The sequence below is a fragment of the Amia ocellicauda genome, chromosome 15 (genome assembly GCF_036373705.1).
Source record: "Amia ocellicauda isolate fAmiCal2 chromosome 15, fAmiCal2.hap1, whole genome shotgun sequence".
In the NCBI taxonomy this organism is placed as follows: domain Eukaryota; kingdom Metazoa; phylum Chordata; class Actinopteri; order Amiiformes; family Amiidae; genus Amia; species Amia ocellicauda.
Window position 1 is genome coordinate 401,984 of NC_089864.1, and position 20,536 is coordinate 422,519.

The 20,536-nt window shown below is 55.2% G+C and overlaps 1 protein-coding gene across 2 annotated transcripts; it reads left to right on the forward strand.

The window, feature by feature from the left end:
- The first annotated feature begins 1,679 nt into the window (after nucleotides 1-1,679).
- On the forward strand, nucleotides 1,680-18,942 carry brd2a (bromodomain containing 2a). Of its 2 annotated transcripts, none has more exons than XM_066724543.1 (12): nucleotides 1,680-3,446; nucleotides 10,339-10,666; nucleotides 10,762-10,899; nucleotides 11,234-11,381; nucleotides 11,464-11,654; nucleotides 11,837-12,355; nucleotides 12,457-12,636; nucleotides 12,832-13,050; nucleotides 15,161-15,423; nucleotides 15,658-16,091; nucleotides 16,678-16,806; nucleotides 17,152-18,942. In XM_066724543.1, exons 1-12 carry the CDS (start codon nucleotides 3,415-3,417, stop codon nucleotides 17,283-17,285), a joined length of 2,715 nt encoding a protein of 904 aa, XP_066580640.1. In that variant the 5' UTR covers nucleotides 1,680-3,414; the 3' UTR covers nucleotides 17,286-18,942. The 2 variants fall into 2 exon arrangements, with proteins under 2 accessions (XP_066580640.1, XP_066580641.1); XM_066724544.1 differs by having other exon boundaries at nucleotides 1,682-3,446; nucleotides 12,457-12,585.
- Nucleotides 18,943-20,536: the final 1,594 nt, after the last annotated feature.

Genomic DNA, 20,536 nt, shown 5'->3' on the forward strand with positions numbered 1-20,536 from the left:
ATGCAGTGCACGGTGGGACAGAGGGGAAATGCTAAAGACTTCAATCTAATAAGACACTAAATGCTTGAAAGTGTTTATTATGTGTATCTATATGCCTATAATGATCTTTAACAAATTAAAATTAAAAGTGGTCTGAACCCGTTTTAATACTAATATTTACATTCATTTCAACGTTTTTATTTTTGTAATTTGTCAAATGAATGTACTAAATATAAGCAACGGGCTATATTACTAATTCACAGAATTGTGTGTGTGTGTTGGAAAGGATCATTTGAAGGTGTGACCCCCATGTCTGGACGTTACCTATACCTTGAGAGTAATTTGGACCCTGACACAAAATAATTGACTACCCCTGGTATAGTGCATTGTGTTGTACACTTCTTGCACGCAGCAGGCTTTCAAGAAAAAAAAGCGATATGAGTAATGGAGGGCCTGTGCCCCAGTACAGCTTTATGTCTAGCAACGCCTCTGGGAGTGACTATGGACAGGGGCCCAGCTGGACTGCGCTGACACCCTGCTGTGTCAGTGTTGTGTTCCTGTGTGTCCTACAGGTTTGACAGTTTTCTCCAAGCTGACAAGCAAACAAACACGCAAACACAGTAATAAAGTAGTACAGTGTATTATGAAGCTGAAGTGGCGCCGGAGAGCGCGGCCCACAGGCGGAGGGAGTCTTCACTCACAGCTTCCTGAGCAACCAAGGGGCGCGATCACCTGAGATACTGACACACTGACACAACACACACAAACTGCTGCCTAGTTCTGTCTGTCAGCCTGTCTCTGCAGTGTGAAGTGGCTGTGAGACAGACAGGCAGATGGAGGATGGAGGATGGAGGATGGAGGATGGGGGGATGGGCACCATCCCAGAGCGTCCGCGCCGCTCCCTGCCCGCGCCTGCGCACTGCGCTGCCCCGCCGGGGAGAGCCGCCATGCTGACGGAGGAGCCGGGCGAGGAGCAATGGAGGCGGACAGACACGCACCGGCACCGGCGCCGACTCACCCGGACCGAGCGACGTCTGCGGCCGGGAGCCCCCTGATCCGCGCCGATTCTCACGGAAAAAAGATTTCCGGCCACTAAACATCGATTATTAATATTGTAATCGTTATTCTGAAAGCCTGGTCGGGTCACATGGTGCGGTGGGCCAATGGGGAGGACTGCGTGACGTCACGGGCACAAACGGCGCGGTTCTGCGGGAAGCGGCGGACGCGTCTCGGTTCGTGTCTGCGACGCTTATATTCCGGATGGATCCGGCCGGGAGAGCGAGGCGCGCCCGGGAGACGCCGGGGCCGGGGAGCGCTGTCGTGCCTGGTCATGTGACTGCTCTTCCTCTCTCCCCTCCTCTTCCTCCCTCGGCCCAGAGCCGGCGGACATGTTGGATGGAAAGAGCATGGAACAAAAAAAAGAAGGAAAGAAAGAAACTCCCAGCCTGGCGGAGGACAGCGGCTTAAAGAGCGGATTAACACACGGACTGCGCAAACCACGGCGCCGCGGAGGGACACTGAGGAGACGGACGTTTTCTTTTCTTTTGACATTTTGGAAACGAGTAGTTGTGATGTCGGTGATTTAAACGCACGGTTGTGTGTGTGGGGTGTGTGTTGTGGGGTGTGTGGGGTGTTGTGTTGTGTTGTGGGGTGTGTGGGGTGTTGTGTTGTGTTGTGTTGTGTTGGGTGTTGTTGTGCGTGGGTCTGTGCCGGGGGTCCGGGTGGGGGAGGGGATCCTGCGAGGAGACGCGTGTTACACCGAAAATTAGCGAGTTGTTGTTTTCCTGGCTTCGGGTGACTTTAAACTGATGTTGGGTGGCGGGGGCGGGGGCGTACAGGCTGCAGGCGACTCGCACCCGTCAGTGTCGATCCGCTCGGCGCGGCCATTGCCGGGACTGGGGCGATTCTCCATCCGGGTCCGACTGAAACCTCGTTCTGAGGCCAGTGTGTGGAGGTGCGGGATGCGGCCTAGTCAGCAGTGCCGCCAAATCGCATCTGCACGCCTTCTGACGGGGAGGATTCGCCTCCAGTCCCGCAGGTCGCCGTCAGTGCGGTGATCCACGACCGGGCGGCGTTGTCGTCTGTGCGGGTGTGATGCGGGTCGTGTGTTTGTGTGGATGTAAAGGCTCGGAAAAGTGCTGTGTCATGCTGAGGGTGGTGGACCAGGCCGGCTGCCCGGCGCTTCTCCCCCAGGGATTTACAATGAAATGTGCGGACCCCGCGACACAGTATTGTACGCCAAGCCCAGCGTGTCGTAGACGGGCCTGTTGTGCGGGTGTTGTGCTGTGAGACGCGGGTGTCCCGCAGGCCCAGGGCGAGGGGGCAGGCCTGGCGCGTTGTGCTAGGCCTCGGACAGGGCAAGGCAGGGCAACGTCGTAGTCATCCGCTAGTTCATGGCGCTTCCGAGCCGCAGCTCCGCTCAGGGCGGGTTTATTCGTGTCCGTACCGACACTGAGCGGGGGTGCAGCGTCGGTGCCCTCGGGGTTTAACCGACTCATTGCGGGGGCTTATCTGGAGAAGCTCCAGTGCGGACTGTTTTAATTCCTGTGACGGTGAATTGGAGCACTTATATATAGTGTGTGTGTATATATAAAGCTACCTAATATACATGTTATTCGTGTATTTTGTAGTCGATGCGTGTTTGCTACAGCGCTGCGGATCTCTGCGTCAGTGTTGACCTGGCGGGATGTGGAGCCCGACCTTCATTGCGACGCCGCTCTGCGGTCGAGTTTAAACGGCCGGGCCGGTGTCTGTGGGGGAAACGTGTGATTTAGATCTGTCGCCTCTCGATCTCTCTCGTGTGATTAGAGTGTGCTGTGTAGCTGCTCGGCTCTTTGTGCGGGAAAGGGAGTGTTATAAGATGGCGCCTGTCCTCCGCCGGCAGACGGACCCACTGCGCGGCGTCTCCGATGGCGGCGCCCAGCGAGCGCGCCGCCAGCGCCGGCCAATCACAGCGCTCCCTCGCCCCGCGGTGACGTCATGCGGCCGCTTGCGAGGCGGCGGGGGCGGGCGCTGGGCGGAGCCAGCGCTGTTTCGCTGAGGGACGGGGAGGGCAGCCACTCACGGGCAGCGCTGCTTGAGTGGCGGCCGGGCTGGCCAATGGCTGCTCGAGTTCGGAGCAATGGGCGGCCCAGGCTGGCCAATCGTGAGCCTGGAAGTCATAGCAGGCAGGTTTATCCTCACTGAGGCGTGGCTAGTGTGATGGAAGCCTCTGTCGGCCTATGAGGTGGCAGGGGCGGGGATCGGCGTGCGCCGCCCCGGCCAATGGGCGCTGTAGGTGGGTTTATAAAGAGCCGGGCGGAGGCGGAGCGGCGCCATTTCGCTGAAGCGGTGAGCTGGAGGAGGCGAGGAGGATAAGATAGAGAGGCGGCGGAGAGACTGAGGCAGCCAGCGCTGAAGCCGAGCGGAGGGCGATCTCAATCCGATTCCATCTGCATGGAGGCTGCTGTGAACCCGCCGCTTGACAGGTACCGAGCGGGCCGTTCTCTCCGCGCTTACCGGCCGCGGCGCTATTGTTCGCGTCGGATGTGTCGTTCCGGGTAAAACCCGTCGGTTCCCCGCCGCTGGTGCTGCGGGTCTGCGCTCCGCCGCTGTGAGGCTGCGCTCGGTCACATTATTATTATTATTATTATTAATAATGTTATTATTTAACAGCCGGTGTATATAATGCGTATTTGTGTTCGTGCTGCCGGCCGTGTTGTAGCCCTGCTGTGTGCGCTCGCAGGGTCGGTGTTTTATCCCCGGCTGTTTTGAACGGGATGCGTACCCGCGCAGCGAGCCGCGTCACTGCGGCCGCCATCTTGCCGCCGCCCGTAAACAGAGCGTGGGGCCGGCTCGCCTTGCCCGCAGCCCGGAGAGGAAGCCGAGGTCCCGGTGTGGCGGCTCTGGGCCCCGGTCAGTTGTTTAGCCCCTCCGCTGCTCATACCGCATTGTTATTGCCGGACTGGGCAGGGGGTGTCTATGTGTAATTACCTCCGTGTCGGCGGGGTTTGACCGGCCTGGTTTGTGCAGAGCCCCGGTGTGGCTGATCGGAGCCGGGCCTGTGTGGAGCGGCAGCGCCGGGACTGCAGGGCTGTGTGCTGTTAGTGCGGGAGCCGGGGAGCGGTGTGCTGTGGAGGCGGGCCTGCAGGGCTGTGCAGGTTCAGTGCGCTGGAGTAGTGTGTGTTGAGTGAGTACTGTGTAGTGAGTACTGTGTGTGTAGTGTGAGTGAGTACTGTGAGTGTTGAGTGAGTACTGTGTAGTGAGTACTGTGTGTGTAGTGTGAGTGAGTACTGTGTGTGTTTTAAAAAGCAGTTGGGAATGGTTGTCAATGGCAACCGCCTGTGTATACAGTCAGACCTCCCGCCTCGCTGTGTGTGTGTGTATGTATGTATGTGTGTGTATGTGTGTGTGTTGTATGTGGTGCCGGGCTGTGTGTATGTGTATGTGTGTGTTGTATGTGGTGCCGGTGTGTGTATGTATGTGTGTGTTGTATGTGGTGCCGGGCTGTGTGTGTATGTTGTATGTGGTGCCGGGCTGTGTGTGTGTGTGTATGTGTGTGTTGTATGTGGTGCCGGGCTGTGTGTGTGTATGTGTGTGTGTTGTATGTGGTGCCGGGCTGTGTATGTGTGTGTGTTGTATGTGGTGCCGGTGTGTGTGAGAGTCGAGTTCTCCTCTGAGCTCGTGTGTATTACGCGTGTTTCAGTGTAACTCCGCAGTGACGTGTGTTTCTCGCTGTAGTGAACGTGTTCTCGCGATGTCTGGCAGGCCGATGGGACGGCTGTGTGGACTGAGCTCCAGCAGTGGCTTCGGGGGGCGAGAGCATCGGCCGGCGCGCCGTGCATCTGCGGCAGGGTGTGTGGGGAGTGTGTCGGAGTGCAGGCCTTGAGGCCGGGTGTGAGGGGTGTTATGTCGCTATGCATACGGCGCTGGCGGGTTTGGGCTCTGCTCATGGCGGTTGCTAGAATTGCTGTGTCGGGGTGAATACTTAGTCTACAGGTGTAGCAGCCTCTTCCTCCGAGGAGGCCCGTGTGTAGCGACGCTGAGTCCCCAGGCCGCGTCGCAGCCTCGGTGCTGCGTGAGCGCCGTGTTTACAAACAGAGGCTCGGAGGCGGCGGGGCGGATGGACCGGCCCTCAGATGACTCGACTTAGATGCGACTTCCTGTGGGTGTGAACATGAAAATGTGGGACTGTTTCCGGTCCTTGTTTTGACTGTTTTCTTACGAAGATGGTTTTAATTGGCGTGTTTAACTAGTGTGTTTCTGTGCTTAAAGCAATGTGGGAAGTAAAATGGCAATTGTGGCTCTGAATACAGTAGGTCCGGCCGCTGGATCCTGTTTGCCCTGAGCACAGGCATTAGTGAGAGAGCAGCCTGAGTTTGTCACCCTGCAGGTCTTCAGTTGAACAAGGCGCTATAATGGTCTGGCTCTGGTTGTGTGTTAATAGAGGGTCTTTGGTCTGCTGCCCCACACTGCCTCTGCACACACCTGGTACAGCCATGTACTTCACACATCCCAGTACAATGAGTGACGACGTATTGGAAAGTCCTAGATATGTGTGAAGGAGAAGTAGAAGTAAATTTGATAGAAGTGCTAACTACATGAGTAAACCAAACTGATCAAAGCTGGTATGAAAGCAAACCCAGTGGGAAAGTGTCTCAGGGCTCTGCAGGTGTCCTCTCCCTGGCAGTGTTCAAACACCTCTCTGTAAGATACGATGACACTGCTGGGCTGTGGGTTTGAGGTGTGGAGTCAGAAGGGCCTGTGCTCATGAGTGTCCTCTGTGGCTCAGTGTAACTACTGAAGTGTGGACCTCCAGCTCTGGTCCTGGACAGACCCCAGTGCTGCAGGCTTGTACCTCACTCTGTACTGTGGCTGCTGGCCCGTCTCCCCCCAGGGCTGAGACCCTGCTGGACGGGACCATCTCCCCAGCATTCCAGTGCCCTGGCTGTAGTGGGCTTAATTATTAATGGCAAATCTCTGCTGCTGCTTGTTATTGCCTGTTCTATAATTAGTGCCTGTATGTGCTGATCACTTCACTCGCCCGTGTGATAGTTGTGTTCTGACTGTAGGAGGGTTCCCTGTATGCACCTGACATGGCAGTGTGGCTCAGGGGTCATGGGCAGTGTGAATACCCCCCAGTGAAATGCCTGCCCCTCCAGTACAGGTCTGGACTGGAGTTTGGCTCCCGCTGGCTAGTTATTCAGTTCAGTTGTGTGCTGTGCTGCTAGAGTGTTATTGCTGTGTAGAGCTTTAGTAGCTTGTGTAGTTTGTGTTGACTTTTGCAGATGACTGAGTTCAAATGAGGCTGTTAAGACATGAGGGATCTTGCTGTTATGCTAACAGAGTGTTGGAGAGGGCAGCCTGTGGTGATGCTCTCGCAGCCCTGGAGCGGGAGGTGTGCAGGGCCACGGTGGAGTCCTGATCTTTAGGCTCTGTGTGATGGGAGCAGAGCGAGAGACTGGTGCTCAGCTGCGGTTTGACAGTGGATCAGTGTTCTGGTTGTGGGGGGCCTGACCACAGCGGTCCTGTCCAGTCAGGAACTCTGCTGAAAGCCATTTATTGAGACCGGGTTTGTGACAGTGCGTCCTGTGCAGTGCTTGTCCTGCAGGTGGCCGGTCTGCTGCTGGTGTCCACTGCAGGTCCAGTCACCACCTCCCGTTCCTGTTCAAGAGCCGAGGTCAGATGACCGCTGTGGGAGCCACCTGGCTGAGAGACTGATGTGCTGATCGGTCTGGTCTCTGTGGGGCCTGTTTGATGGACAGTGACTGAAGCTACCAGGTGAACGGAGGCCCGTCAGCGCTCCTGGTGACACGTGGTCACTGATAGCGGTGAAGTGTAAAGATCTGGGTTCTCTCCAGCCCGGGGTGTGTCAGCAGGGTGGGGCTCCCAGTTGCCTCTGGTTCAGACATTGTAGTTTTAGGTTTAAAATCGTGTTCTAAATTCATGGAGGAGCTTCTGTGTCATTTGATCCATTTTTAGCCCCATTATTGATTGGTCATTGATCAGTGATTGTCTTGTGACAGAGTGAGGTGGTGTCTGTGTCCTGTGTGTGAGTCTGGCTGAAGAGGGTCTTCAGTCTCAGTGGTGGCTCTGTGCTGCTAGACACTGGTTTGGGTGGAGTGAGCCCGTCTGAATGGCAACGGATTAGGATTTTCATAGCCGCACTGCTGTCGAATTATAAGTTAGTTGACGGTAGATGTTAAAGACCTAACTTACAGGTGCAGAAGGGCTGTTGCTCAAAAGGTGTGTGTGTGTGGGGCAGTCATTGTATTAGTGTGGCAGTTCTGTGTGTGGTGATCAGTCAGTTGGTCAGGGTGTGTGTTAGTGTTGCTCTTTTTGTGTCTGTCTCTGTGTGACTGTGACTGTGTCTGTGTGTTCGTCGGGCAGGATGTGAGACTGTTCTGTGCATCAGTGGGGCGGGGTGCGACTGTGCTTTTGTATTGCTCAGTCATGTTGAACCACAGAGCTGGGAAGCTTGTTGCTGCCTGACCCCAGGACTGCCCTGCAGTTAGTAAAACCACAGCCGTCCGCAGCACTGCAAGTCTAGAGATTCACAGAAGGGCCGCTCTCAGGCCTGTGAGTGTGCACAGGTCATTAGGATAGCTAGGTCCTACCAGCTGGTCTAAATTGGGGTTTCTGCTGCAGTTTTCAATATCAAAATGTTTGAACTATGGGGGGGGTGGAGTGCGAGTGTTGAGGCCCAGTCCAGACTGAAGTGGAATGAGCTCCGAGTGTCTGTGTGTGTGTGTGTGTGGAGTCTGTGTGTAGAGGTTGTACAGTGCGTGTGGGTTTTCCTCCTTCAGTTCTGTATTTTGCACTTGTTTCTCTGATTACTTTCAAAACAATAAAACCTTCTCCATATAAAAAGTGCTATTGTGTATTTTTTTCCTCCCCTCTCAGTAGTAGTTTGTTCAGTCATTGCTGCAGGGTGCGAGACGCCCCTGCAGTGAACGCTCGGCCCAGTCGGGTTCAAGGTGGACTCGGTCCCTGTGATGAACGGAGACACACGGGTGTAACTCGCACTGTCCTGGGGAGACTCCACCCGCAGCCTGCAGCAGCTTTTAAAATAGTCTTTATTAAACCAACCAGTCAGACTGTCGCCCAGGATTTCATTTGGTTCAGTGACTGTTAGTGTATTTATAGTGCCTGGCAGTGAGTTCGCTCGGACACTGGACTGTGTATCCACTGGAGTACATACGGCACTGAACACACTACTGTATACACTGCACTCCACACTGGACTGCAGCAGTTACTGGGGGTTCGCTCAGACACTGGACTGTACACTCGGTCACTGAACTATATACACACTGACACTGGACTACATACTGCACTGAACACTACTGTATACTCTGCACTCTACACACTGGACTGTGCCAGTGACTGGGGGTTCACTAAGACACTGGACTACATACTGCACTGAACACACTGGACTGTATTGCACTGTACATACTGACACAGTGTCTACAGGACTCAACACACTGCACTCTTGCAGTGCGACGCATACAAACACACTGGACTCTATACATCAGAGGTGTCAGACTCCAGTCCTGGGGGGCTGCAGAAACTTTCACATTTGATTTACATTGCTGATCTCTTATGATTTGACTCGAAGCATGCAACACACAGAACGTTTCGGAGTCTGGACAGGAGGGTTAAATTAAATTGCGGTGCTAAGAGCTGGGCTGGAACAAAACCCTCAAACCGTGCCCCTCCAGCCCTGTAGTCTGACCCCCGGTGTATACGGCACTGAACACACCGACACTGCTGTGCCTCAGTCATCCCTCTCTCCTGATCTCCGTCACACTGCTCAGCCACTCCCTCTTATGTTGTTTTTTTCTCTGCCCCCCCTCCTTATTTGCAGTCTTCCCATGTTTATTAATTTCCTTCTCTCTGTGACTCAGCTTATTCCTCCCAGTTCTCTCTCATGTGCTACTGCTCTCTGTCTCGCTCTCCGCTCCTCCCCGTCTGACTCATCCTGCAGTGTCTTGTGACTGTTGCTCACAGTGCTGCACAGTTTGAGCTGCGCTTGCATCATGTCCACAGTGACGGGTCACAGGGAGAGAGGGATGAAGGAAGACAGGATGAATACAGGAGCAGAGAGGAGGAGGAGGGGTGTTAATGCAGTGTAGAGACTGAGACTCGGGGTCTGATGCAAGTTTAAAATTGTAGTTGCCCAGCAGGGGGGGGCAGAGAGATGAGTGAAGGCATTCAGCAGAGAGCAGAGGAAGAGCAAGAATGGAAGGAGAGAGCTATGAATTGAGAGGTAGAGGAGCGTCCGTGGTGTGTACTCGGTGACGCTCTGAATTGCATGGTTTGAGCACTGCTGATCTAGAACGAGAGCAGTGAGGGATGAGAGTGCAGTGGAATGGCAGGGAGAGAGAAAACATAGTGTCCAAAGAGGAGGAGCCCATTCACCCCTTCGTGCTCGTTTGGTGTCCATTAATAACTAAGTGATCAAGGATCCTATCCAGTCTATTTTTAAATGTTCCCAAATTGTCTCTTCAGCCACATCGCTGGGGAGTTTGTTCAGATTGTGACGCCTCTCTGTGTGAAGAAGTGTCTCCTGTTTTCTGTCTTGAATGCCTTGAAGCCCAATTTCCATTTGTGTCCCCGGGTGCGTGTGTCCCTGCTGATCTGGAAAAGCTCCTCTGGTTTGATGTGGTCGATGCCTTTCATGATTTTGAAGACTTGGATCAAGTCCCCACGTAGTCTCCTCTGTTCCAGGGTGAAAAGGTTCAGTTCCTCAGTCTCTCAGAAGGACATTCCCTTCAGACCTGGAATAAGTCTGGTTGCTCTCCTCTGAACTGCCTCTAGAGCAGCGATATCTTTCTTGAAGTGTGGAGCCCAGAACTGTCCACAGTATCCAGATGAGCTCTAACTAGTGCATTGTACAGTCTTATTGTGAGGCAGGTAGCTGAAGGAGGGGAGGGACAGGGACAGAGGGACAGACAAGAGTGGGAGGGAGGGAGGCAGGCAGACGAGTGTGCTATAGAAACTGCCCCTTCATACTGATTCTCCTGCTCTGATTTCACTGTATGAAAGGGGCTGTGGACTGCAGTGCCCTGGTCCCAGTTCATTGAGGGTGGAGGGCGTGTACAGTGTCAGTGCTGGGGGGTCATAAAGAGTTCACTAGAGAGGTGAGAGGGGGTGGGAGGGGACGGGTGGGACAGCGAGGCCGAGGCAGACAGAGTGTTGCCCTGCGATGGCCTGGCCTCCTGTCCGGCTGTATCCCTGTAGTGATGTGAGCTGCGCCTGGTCACTGGGGAGGGGGCAGCCAGTGAAGGGTGTCCCGGGGTCTGTGTGTGTTTTGTGGGGGGCTAGTATTATCCACTTGGTGCTGTCCTCTGTTAACCCCTCCCTCCCCCTCTCCCTCCCCAGGCTGGTGTCCGATGGCGGCAGCTCTCTCGGGGGTGTGGGGGGCATGGACTCAGGCTCCTCCGGCCCGTCTGGCCCAGGCAAGCGCATCCGCAAGCCCTCGCTGCTGTTCGAGGGGTTTGAGAGCCCCGCCCTGGCCCCCGGCCATGCCAGCCCTGCCCTGCCCCCCCACGCGACAGCTCAGATGCCCCTGCACGACCCCAGCCGCCCCCCCGGCCGGCTGACCAACCAGCTCCAGTTCCTGCAGAGGGCCATGATCAAGGCGCTGTGGCGGCACCACTTCGCCTGGCCCTTCCACGAGCCTGTGGACGCCAGCAAGCTCAACCTGCCTGTGAGTGGCCCGGCCGTGTGTGTGTGTTTCTCTCTCTCTCTCTCTCTCTGTGTGTGCGTGGATGGATATTAACCCCCTCTCGCCCTGTCGGTCAGGATTACCACAAGATCATCAAGCAGCCGATGGACATGGGCACCATCAGGAAGCGCCTGGAGAGCAATTACTACAGGAGCGCCAGCGAGTGCATGCAGGACTTCAACACCATGTTCACCAACTGCTACATCTACAACAAGGTCAGCACACCGTCTCTACCCTGTCTATACACTACACACTGTACTACACACTGCAGGACTTCAACACCATGTTCACCAACTGCTACATCTACAACACGGTCAGCACACTATCTATATACTACACAGTCTGTACACTGCATACTACACACTGTCTATACACTACGCACTGCACTATACCCTGTCTATACACTACACACTGCAGGACTTCAACACGATGTTCACCAAGGTCAGCACACTGTCTATATATGGTGATACTGTACACCCTGTACTGCGCTCTGAATGTCCTGTAGGGCTTTAACACCTCCTGAGAGAATTAACCCCTTATCCCCCTCAGCCCACCGATGACATCGTGCTGATGGCCCAGTCTCTGGAGAAGGTCTTCCTCCAGAAAGTTGCCCAGATGCCCCAGGAGGAGATTGAGCTGGCACCCCCCACCCCCCGGGGCAAACCAGGGAAGCCGGGCAAGGGCCGCCGGCCAGCCGGTGAGTTGACGCACTGCTGAGTGTGTGTGAGACCGCTCGGTGTGTCGTGTGAGACCCTGCTGACCTCCCTCTCTCCCCACAGTGTCCGGAGGGGTGACCACCGCCCACCAGGTGCCCGCAGTGTCCTCGGTGTCCCAGCTGTACTCGCCCCCCACCCCCGACACACCGGACTCCGCCCTGTCCCCCCCCGCGCAGACGCTCATCACCAAGAGCCTGGGGCCCCCCCACTCGCAGGGCCTGCTGGGATTGCCCCCCACGCAGCCCACGGCCAAGGTGAGGCACTGAGGACTAACCCTGGGCCTGGTGCCACGCCTAGATTGACCCTCACAGGGCCTGCTGGCACTACTCATGCCTTACCCTTCTGCTACTGCTACTCAGACTCTGCTCCACACTCGCTCCTCTGGATGGATGGGTGTTACTGCTGCTGCTTACACTCTTCCTCTCTCTCTCTACAGAAGAAGGGCGTGAAGCGGAAGGCCGACACCACCACCCCCACCACGGTTGCGATGCCGATGACCCCGGGGGGTCTGGGCGTGGGGCTGGGGGGTCCGGGCGGGGGGGACTCCCCTCCCCTCACTCTGCCACTGCTCTCCTCCTCCTCGCTGGGGGTGGCCGCCGTGGCCGGGGGTGTCGTTGGGGTGGGGGAGGGCAAGCTGGGGGCCATGGGGCTGGCGCTGGGAGGCCTGGGCATGGTGGGGGTCCCGGCCAAGATCCCGGCTCGGCGGCGGGAGAGCGGCCGCCCCATCAAGCCCCCCCGCAAGGACCTGCCGGACTCTCCGCGGCAGCACCAGCCCTCGCGGCGCGGCAAGCTGAGCGAGCAGCTGCGGTACTGCGCCGCCGTGCTGAAGGAGCTGCTGAGCAAGAAGCACGCGGCCTGCGCCTGGCCCTTCTACAAGCCCGTGGACGCCTCGGCGCTGGGGCTGCACGACTACCACGACATCATCAAGCACCCCATGGACCTCAGCACCATCAAGGTACCAGCACACTGACACTGTACTGCACGCACTGACACACTGTACTTGCTGACAGTCTCACTGGCCTGTGTACATGATGTCCTTCTCTCTCTCTCTCTCAGAGGAAGATGGACGGTCGAGAGTACAGGGACTCTCAGCAGTTCGCGGCCGACGTGCGGCTCATGTTCTCCAACTGCTACAAGTACAACCCCCCCGACCACGACGTGGTGTCCATGGCGCGCAGGCTGCAGGTATGCAGGGGCGCAGAGGGGGGGGTCGTGTCCATGGCGCGCAGGCTGCAGGTACGCAGGGGCGCAGTGGGGGAGGGTGCGTCTGTGGTGCGCAGGCTGCAGGGGCGCAGTAGGGAGAGGAGGAGGAGGAGGAGGAAGGCTCGGGGTTTGGGGAGAGGAAAGAGGAGGGAGTTGTGAGTCTGACTGGTGTTCAGTCACTGCCTGTGCTGTATTAACGCCACTGCCCCCCCCCCCCCCCCCCGGCAGGACGTGTTCGAGTTCCGGTTCGCCAAGATGCCCGACGACCCCGTGGAGTCGCAGCCCCCCCCCACCGCCGCCTCCCAGCTGGGCGTCTCCACCGCCACCGGGGGGGCGTCGTCCTCGTCCTCGGAGAGCGAGCCGAGCAGCGAGAGCGAGAGCGAAAGCAGCCCCAGCTCCGACAGCGAGGAGGAGCGCGCCAACCGGCTGGCAGAGCTGCAGGAGCAGGTAACGCACACTGTACCACACTCTACTACACACACACTGTACCACACTCTACTACACACGCACACTGTACCACACTCTACTACACGCACACTGTACCACACTCTACTACACACTGTACCACACTCTACTACTACACACACACACACACACACACACACACTGTACCACACTCTACTACACACACACACACAGCACCACACTCTACTACACACGCACACAGCACCACACTCTACTACACGCACACTGTACCACACTGTACCACACTCTACTACACACGCACACTGTACCACACTCTACTACACGCACACTGTACCACACTCTACTACACACTGTACCACACTCTACTACTACACACACACACACACACACACACACACACACACTGTACCACACTCTACTACACACACACACACAGCACCACACTCTACTACACACGCACACAGCACCACACTCTACTACACACACACTGTACCACACTCTACTACACACTGTACCACACTCTACTACACACGCACACTGTACCACACTCTACTACACACACACTGTACCACACTCTACTACACGCACACTGTACCACACTCTACTACACACTGTACCACACTCTACTACTACACACACACACACACACTGTACCACACTCTACTACACACACACTGTACCACACTCTACTACTACACACACACACACACACACACACTGTACCACACTCTACTACACACACACACACTGCACCACACTCTACTACACACTGTACCACACTCTACTACACACGCACACTGTACCACACTCTACTACACGCACACTGTACCACACTGTACCACACTCTACTACACACGCACACTGTACCACACTCTACTACACACACACTGTACCACACTCTACTACACACTGTACCACACTCTACTACTACACACACACACACACACACACTGTACCACTCTACTACACACACACACACTGTACCACACTCTACTACACACTGTACCACACTCTACTACTACACACACACACACACACTGTACCACTCTACTACACACACACACACACTGTACCACACTCTACTACACGCACACTGTACCACACTCTACTACACGCACACTGTACCACACTCTACTACACACACACACTGTACCACACTCTACTACACGCACACTCTACTACACACACACACACACACACTGTACCACACTACTACACACACACTGTACCACACTCTACTACACACACACACTGTACCACACTCTACTACACACACACACACTGCACCACACTCTACTACACACACACACACACTGCACCACACTCTACTACACACACACACTGCACCACACTCTACTACACACACACACACACTGCACCACACTCTACTACACACACACACACACTGCACCACACTCTACTACACACACACACACACTGCACCACACTCTACTACACACACACTGCACCACACTCTACTACACACACACACAGCACCACACTCTACTACACACACACACACACACACACACTGCACCACACTCTACTACACACACTCTACTACACACACACACACACTGCACCACACTCTACTACACACACACACACGCTGTACCACACTCTACTACACACACACACACGCTGTACCACACTCTACTACACACACACACACGCTGTACCACACTCTACTACACACACACGCACACTGCACCACACTCTACTACACAGACACTGCACCACACTCTACTACACACACGCACACACTGCACCACACTCTACTACACACACGCACACACTGCACCACACTCTACTACACACGCACACACTGCAACACACTCTACTACACACGCACACACTGCAACACACTCTACTACACACACACACACTGCACCACACTCTACTACACTCACACACACTGCACCACACTCTACTACACACACACACACACACACACACACACACACACTGCACCACACTCTACTACACACACACACTGCACTACACTCTACCACACACACACACTGTACCTACATGATTTAGCAGACCAGTGCTCAAATTACAAAGAACTAGATTAACATCCATCCATCCCTCTTTCTCTCCCCTCTTCCTCCTCCCTCTCTCTCCCCCTCAGCTGAGAGCGGTGCACGAGCAGCTGGCCGCCCTCTCGCAGGGCCCCATCTGTAAGCCCAAGAGGAAGAGAGAGAAGAAGGAGAAGAAGAAGAAGAAGAAGCCGGAGAAGCACCGTGGCGGCCGGGGCGGCCGGGGTCGGGTAGGCGAGCGGGAGGAGGGCGGAGAGCGGCCCCCCAAGAGCGCCAAGACCCCCAAAGCCAGCCGCGCCGCCTCCTCCACTCAGGGCAAGAGAGGGGTGGGCAAGAAGAACAGCAAGAACAGCAAGTGAGTCCCTGTGTGTGTGCCTGTCTTTCTCCCTCCCCCCCAGCCTGTCGCTCTCTCCCTCCCTCCCTCCCTCCCTCCCTCCCTCTCTCTCTCTCTCTGCTTGTCTCTCTCTTGCTCTTTTCAGCATCCAGTCTGTAGGTCAGTGTGCGTGTCTTTCTCTCGGTCCTGTAGTATCCTGTCCGTTAATGGTTGTCCTCCAATCATCCTTCCTGCCCCCCTCTGTCTCTCTCCCAGGTCCTCCAAGAAGTCCCAGTCCTCGGCCGCCGCCGCCTCATCCTCCTCCTCCTTGGCCCCGGGCCCCGCGCACCACCACCACCACCACCACCAGCACCACGGCCCCAGCTCGTCCTCGGCGGCCGCCTCCCTGGCCCACGCCCCGGGCCCCGGCGCCGCACCGCTGCTGCCGCCGCACTACGACTCGGAGGAGGAGGACGAGGGCCGGCCCATGTCCTACGACGAGAAGCGGCAGCTCAGCCTGGACATCAACAAGCTGCCCGGGGAGAAGCTGGGCCGCGTGGTGCACATCATCCAGTCGCGCGAGCCGTCGCTGCGGGACTCCAACCCCGAGGAGATCGAGATCGACTTCGAGACGCTGAAGCCGTCCACGCTGCGCGAGCTGGAGCGCTACGTCATGACCTGCCTGCGCAAGAAGCCACGCAAGCCCTACGGTCAGTGTCTGTCTGTCTCTGTGCGTCCCTGTGTGACTCTGCTCCTCTTGCTTTGTCTCTCTGTGCATCCCTGTGTGACTCTGCTCCTCTTGCTTTGTCTCTCTGTGCGTCCCTGTGTGACTCTGCTCCTCTTGCTTTGTCTCTCTGTGCGTCCCTGTGTGACTCTGCTCCTCTTGCTTTGTCTCTCTGTGCATCCCTGTGTCTTTGTCTGTCCCTGTGCGTCTCTGTGTCTCTTGCTTTGTGTCTTTCTGTCTCTCTCTGTGTGTCCCTGTGTGTGTTGGTGTGTCTCTGCGTCTCTTGCTTTGTCTTTCTGTCTCTCTGTGTGCGCTGTCTTAACGATCGCTCTGTGCATCCCTGTTGTGGTGAAGAGGACACGGGTGAGGAATTACTGGGAGTAGCGGAGTGTGTAAACGGAGTGCGTCTGTGTGTGTGTAGTGGTGAAGGGAGGGCGTGTCCGTGGCGCGCAGGCTGCAGGTACGCAGGGGTACAGTGGGGGAGGGCATGTCTGTGGTGAAGGGAAGTCCAGAGTGTGTGTGTGTGTGTGTGTGTGTGTGTGTGTGTGTTAACGAGGTGCGTCTCTGTGCAGTGGTGAAGAAGGCAGGCTCAGGGAAGTCCCGGGAGGAGCTGGCTCTGGAGAAGAAGAGGGAGCTGGAGAAGAGGCTGCAGGACGTCAGCGGGCAGCTCAACTCCACCAAGAAGCCCCCCAAGAGCAAAGGTGAGGGGCCACACACTGACACACTGTACACTGATACACTGTACACTGACGCACTGCACTTTGGAACCGAGATCTAAAACAGATACACCACAGATCTAGAACACAGTCAAAATCTGAGATTATTCTGTCAAACGCCATTGCGCCTATAGGACTGGAAAACTTAAGCGTTTAATAGCTTGAAAATGCAAACAAAATTGATTTGTGGAGACAGAGGATTGATTTTAATATCGTCACACTACACTGTATCGATCCCCCCCATACTCTGATATTGTCACCAACGCACTGTATTGTGAGACTCGACGCACTGAAGCCCTGCTGTTGTAATGCCTCTCTCTCCTCCCTCAGTGGAGAAGCCCAGCCAGGCCCAGGCGCCTCCCTCCACCGCCTCCCGCCTCAGCGCCAGCTCCTCCTCCTCAGACTCGTCCTCCTCCTCCTCCTCTTCCTCCTCCTCCGACACCAGCGAGTCTGACTCCGGCTGAGCGTGACGGAGAGGGGCACCCTGGGGCCCAGAGCTTGGAGAGAGAGAGGGACAGAGGGGTGGACACAGACAGGAGGCCAGATTTGGACTGGATGTGTTCTGTACTGTTCTGTGCCGGACTGGACTGCGCGGCGCCGGACTGGGATTTGGAACCAAGCAGACCTAGAAGACTTGGGGCGAAGGAGAAGAAGAGGGAGGAGATGGAGAAGGAGAGGTGTGGGTGCATGTCTTGCGTCCCCTTGTACATAAAGATGGCGAGAGAGGAGTGAGAGGACCTCCCGCTGCCTGAGAGGGGGAGGTGAATGGAGAGAGAGTGCACTTCCCCTGTTCCATCTGCTCCCTCCCTTCTGTCCGGCGGAGCGGGGGATGGACAGGGAGAGGGCAGCGGCGGCGTCTCTCCCTGCTCTTGCTAAGCTGAGGATGGAGAGAGAGAGGGACGGACGGACGGACGCACGCACGCACGCACGGGCGCATCTCTCCCGCTCTCGTGTATAGATTTTGTTTGTCGTTCATCCCTTCCTCTCGTTGGAGTCTGTCCACGGCCGCTGTGTTTCTTTTATAAAGAAGATATTTTAGAATCCCAAAGGGAGGGGGGTGCTGGCTTCTCTGTTTTGTTTTGTTGTGAAAGATGTGTGTCGAGTGAGAGAGCGAGAGGAGGGAGGAGAGGGACACGGCAGCAGGGTTTCACACACACACACACAGAGAGAGAGAGAGAGAGAGAGAGAGAGAGAGACCCTGCTGGACGCACACACAGGAGAGGCTGTAATCCCATAACGTGTGTTTGTCAGGGTGTGTGTGGAGCTGTCAGTGTGTGTGCTCAGTTTTATTTATTTTTAGCCGTTCGGGGGAGAGAGAGGGACGGAGGGAGGGAGGGGGGGGGGGTTGTTTTATAATGTACAGATCCTTTAAGGAAAAAAGAAATGATTTAAAATGAATAAACGTTGCCTGTTGAAACAGGTGCTGGGGTATTAATGATGATATGAATAAAAATACAGATATTAATACAAATAATATTGATAAAGAGAAGATGTACAGTTTAAACATGTAAAGAAAACAAACGTACACAACTGTTTTATTGAAGAAGTTGTACAGACTCTCTGCTGCCCCCCGAGGACAGAGCATGTGTGTGTCTGTGGGGCAGGAGGACTGTGTGTCTGTGGGGTAGGGGGTGTGTGTGTGTGAGACTGACTGGGGCGGCACTCTGTCTGGTCTGTTCTGGTTCTTTAAAATGTCATTTTCTTTGCCATCCTGTGCTCCTCTTCGAGTGGGTTTTGTTTTCAATATCAGTGAATTGAGAACCACAAACGCACACACCAGCTGAGCAGGGAGGGGCAGGTGTGTGTGTGTTGTGATGCCGAGGGCGTGGGTTCCAGCGAAGCTCCTCAGATAATTTAAGAAATCCTTTGGCCAATCGTTTAAGCAGCTCATAGTAATTGATGTAATTAAGAGGCTGATGTGGCACAGGGAGGCGACATGAGTCTCGGCTCCAGTGCAGCAACTGGGCTGAGCGCCGTTGGGGTGCGGAGGCGGGGAGAGAGAGAGAGGGCTGGTGTGGTTTCTAGAAACAGTCTCTCAGAAAGACAGACGCACACTCGGACACAGAGCGTTTGCAGTTGTGCTTTTGTTTAAGATGCCTGTAAATAAAGAGTTGTTCTTTACATTGCGAGAGTGCGAGTCTTTATTGGGGGTGTTTGGGCAGGGTGGTGCAAGTGTCTGGGGAGGCGAGTGTGTTGTGTGTGTTTCTGCGGGGGTGTGAATGTTGATGCATGCCTGGCTCTTCAGTAACCGCTGTGTGTTGAGCTGGTCGCAACAGAAACCTGGACGGAGACATAAGCAGCCCTGAGATCTGCGCTGTGCTGCAGGGCCAGATGCACTGAAACAGGCATGCTTGTGGTAGGTGTGTGAATTATGATAGTGCTGTAGCATTAGAGGTGTACTGGTGAGGAATAGCTGTATTGGTATTGCAGTGATGCCAGTAACAGCAATGTCTGTAAATGACTGCACTGCCACTAGAGGGCGGCACTGCCCTGCATCTGCTCAGCCACTGTGGGGGAGACGGACTCTTACAGGAGTGTGAGAGCAGCGTCTTCCTGTGGAAGAGGAACTGTGTGTGTCAGATGCACTGATACACCTCTGTGTGTGAAACAGCCCCCCACTTCACTGGCCATGGGGCTGGGGGTTGTCGAAGAACTGACAGGAAGAGAGTGGGCCGAGCTGGGCTGGGTCTGGCCCCGGATTAGGCACAGTGATGGAGATTGGGGGTTTTGAGTCCACTAGTCTCATTTACAATATATCAATTCTTCTAATATCACTTCACACGTCTTATTGTATTCCTTTATGATGTGTCATCTCTTCATCGGCACTTGTGTCTGACAGTTGCGTGTGTTGTGCAGTATTGCTGCTCCTCCGGTCAGCTGCTGGAGTGACCGTCGCAGGGCCCGCTGTGGCAGGCAGCACTCCACCCGGTCTTATCCTTTGCTCTTCACTACGGATGGTCGGCCTCACGGTCCTCTGTAGGAGCCGGTTCGGCCCGACTCTCGGTATGAAACTGGAGCGCAGTGAGTCTTGAGTGCTGCTCATGCAGAGGGAGCTCATAGGCCTGTACCGTACCCCCTGGGAGTACAGGGGGGTAACGAGAGAGCAGCCCTGTGACCACATGCTGTCTTTCTCCCTGGGGAATGTGTGCACTGGAGCCTCTGCCACAAGGTGGAAGTAAAGCTCCGAGGACAAGTATACAGGTGTTCACGGCAGCAGGATTGTGCAACTTAGAACATAAGACAGTGTCCAGTCGAGAGGATCCCATTCGCCCCATCGTGCTCTTTGGTGTCCATTAATAACTCAGTGATCAAGGATCCTATCCAGTCTGTTTTTGAATGTTCCCAAATTGTCTCTTCAGCCACATCGCTGGGGAGTTTGTTCAGATTGTGACGCCTCTCTGTGTGAAGAAGTGTCTCCTGTTTTCTGTCTTGAATGCCTTGAAGCCCATTGAGGGGGCACATCTGATTGGCCAATGACTGTATATTTATAGTAAATAAACAGGACTCAAAAGGTTTAACAGGAGTTCTTTATTAAACTTTTTATGAATTTAATCTAATTTAGCATAGGTCAAAAGGGTTAAAACTCAGTCACTGACAGGTCAGACCAGCAGCAAAGGTAGTTGTTATAAGCCTTTCAGTAATGTTGCCGTTAATAAAAACACATTCATTGACATTATAATACACACATTATAAGTCAGCGCAGACGTTCATCACA